This window comes from Cryptotermes secundus, unplaced genomic scaffold (genome assembly GCF_002891405.2).
Source record: "Cryptotermes secundus unplaced genomic scaffold, Csec_1.0 scaffold2558, whole genome shotgun sequence".
NCBI lineage: Eukaryota > Metazoa > Arthropoda > Insecta > Blattodea > Kalotermitidae > Cryptotermes > Cryptotermes secundus.
This window is the reverse complement of record NW_019741316.1, coordinates 1,735-4,452: the sequence shown is the minus strand read 5'-3', so window position 1 is coordinate 4,452 and position 2,718 is coordinate 1,735. Positions and strand designations below refer to the sequence as shown.

General features: G+C 37.6%; 1 protein-coding gene across 1 annotated transcript in view; it reads right to left on the bottom strand.

Annotated features, from left to right (window-relative positions):
* LOC111872731 (fatty acid synthase) overlaps positions 1 to 1,984 on the bottom strand; it is a gene marked incomplete at its 3' end in the record, with an annotated part of 6,987 nt that extends 5,003 nt beyond the window's left edge. The window contains exons 1-2 of the mRNA XM_023866888.1: positions 1,954 to 1,984; positions 1,551 to 1,756 (exon numbers count right to left, since the gene is read on the bottom strand). Coding sequence (XP_023722656.1) covers positions 1,551 to 1,756; positions 1,954 to 1,984 — 237 coding nt within the window. The remainder of the gene's footprint in view (positions 1 to 1,550; positions 1,757 to 1,953) is intronic.
* Between the last annotated feature and the right edge of the window lie 734 nt (positions 1,985 to 2,718).

The following is a 2,718-nucleotide window of genomic DNA, read 5'->3' as shown; positions in this document are numbered from 1 at the left end:
TTTTCATTGTTTTTCATTTCGTTTTCTTAACTGTTTTCCTTATTTTTCAGTGCAATTGGCAGTGGGAGTGAGCTGTGTCGATTGATCTGCGTTTGAATTGAAATATTTTGTTAGTATTTTTAATTTTTTTTTTTGCTTTTTTGTTTTCCAGTTCGTGTTCTTTCCTTTTTTAATGTTTTGCAATTTTATATGTTTTTGTTACAACTTTCTTTCTTCTTTTTCAGTGCAATTGATCTGCTTTAGTTCATCCAAATAATGCCTCGCAGAAGATCAAACTTAGGTCGTCGTACTCGCGGAGTGGAAGCAATTCACTCGATCTGCCACAGCAATGCGTGGCCAGGTACAGCTAGTTAATTATAACATTTTAAAGATTACTCTAATTATACACATAATAAAGTATTTTATATTTGCTTACACTAGTCGTTGCTAGGTAACAGATCTGAACAATGACTATTCCTCTGTAAACATTTCCCTATCCATTTCCTGGCAATGGATTTCTTAACACAGGAACTCTAATTGTCACACTGCAGATATCACTGCACCACAGCACACATAAAGTTTCAAATCACACGTGCAAGTTTCACATGCTGACTTCTTGTACTCTTCTGTACTCTTAGTTCCAATTTACTCTGAACTTACAGCTCACAGCTCTCATTACACAGCTGCAGAACGGATATGGACTTACAGTAAAGACATATCACATGAACCCTATCCAGCCAGTCTACTGGAACATCCTTTGGATCTACAGAAAACACAGCTTCCTCTTTTGTTGCATGTTGGACAGTGTTTAACAAGCCCTTGGCAGTGCATTGATCAAATCCATTACAATAAAAAACAAAGGAGAAACAAAAAGTGATGAATAAGCAAAGCACAGATATATCCATATACCACTATCATATCCTAGACTTGTGTTGTCTACAGTCTCAAGCATTCATATCCTGCAAGACTCACAGAAGAAACTATGAGAAACTGGTGTAGCATTAAGCTTTAAAATCAACAAGTAACTATAAGGAACTGGTGTAGCATAAAGCTTTAAAATTGACAAATAACTACTACTTATCAAAAAAGTAAAAAGATACTTTCCTATTTAATCTAAAGAAATATGCTTATACACTTGGAATAAGACAATCAGACATTTTCAACTTACGCCTTTCCTTCCTAAATCCTTATGGCCATGACTTACGGCTGGACTGAACATCTCAATTCCTGGCCAGCCTAAAACTCAATGGCATCTGAAATTACCTTTGCTAAGTTCAGCAAATTGCAATAATGTCAACCCTTCTCATACCTTTGCCCTTCTGTCATTCTTTTTCTTTCCTCTCAACCCTGACTGAGGTTCTAAACTACATATCAGAGCCTCACAGTCCATTAAATTACTAATCCTATCATGATACATTATGCAAAAAAATTTGAACTCAGACCTCACTGGAGACAGACCTCGGAACACTGTGATGCCCTTTCCCAAGACCACCAGATGCCCCATCCATTAGCACATTCTAATGGATCATTAGAGAAAAAGGAGCCTTTGTTTGAGCTTCAATAGAACTTACTTTGGTGCNCCTGTCGAAGGTTTTACAAACACCTTGTGGATTTAAAACACCGAGCTGTGAGAACTGGATGGATGCCTGCGGATGGAAAAAAAGATTGCAGCCGCCCACAATAGCTGAGTCACAACACCCATCACGGATGGCTCTGTACGCCTGATCAAGCACAGAGCAGCTGGATGAGCATGCAGTATCCACTGTATAGCTGGGGCCTGCAATACAATGTACCACACATTATAAAGAAATTTTATCATTCTACACTAGTAACCATATCACTGTTAAATGAATTCTGAAGGAAGAGTACAGAGTCCTCAAACTAACTGTTTGAGGGAATATACTGCTTCCATCTTCTGTGTCAAAGAGTAAGCTAAACAAAAAGCAATAGAAGCAAGTGTCAAACTTAGCTCACCTTGCTGCCTCACTACACCTTTTGTAGCCATAACCTTGAGAAAAAAAAATTCAGGAATTTTAATGGCATCTGATGACTGTATGCAATAATCAGGGTTATGGGGCTTTCTCCTTCATCCAGTATTTAAAACAAAATGCAATATTCTGAAAACTGGATCTGTTTCTGTCACAGCAGGAAGCGATGGAAGTCATTTTACATGGTTGGGTCCATTAGAAGGAGCTACTCTCAGTTACTGGACAACTGAATAGTCAATTGTTAGCAGTCACTGAGAGTTTTTAGTTATGAAAATGAACAGAAGATCACATTAGATGTTCAGTATTCAAAAGCGATATGTGTTATTCATGAGTTAATAGCAGAAGATGGCAGTTAGTAGTAGTTATGAATATGAACAGAAGAATGCAGCAATAAATGGGAATGGCAGAAATGCCTAAGTCACTGGCATTGCAATAAGTTTAATGTCTTATTTTTTGTGAAGACCTCAGAATCTTTATATGTAGATAAGTCACTAAGTCAGTTACAAATGGATATTGAACTTAAATAAGAATACTGATTTGAAAAATGCTTTTATTTCTCAACATAATCTCCCTGTACACTGAGGCACTTGTCCCATCTTTTCATAAGTCCCTGAAAACCAGCTGCATTAAATTCTTTTGGCTGCTGTCGGAACCAGGCGTGTTCACATGGCATGGCCTAAGTCATAATGCATGACAGGTTCCATTCTTCCGTTGAATGTCCTTACGAAGTTTCCTGAGGATGTTACAGTAG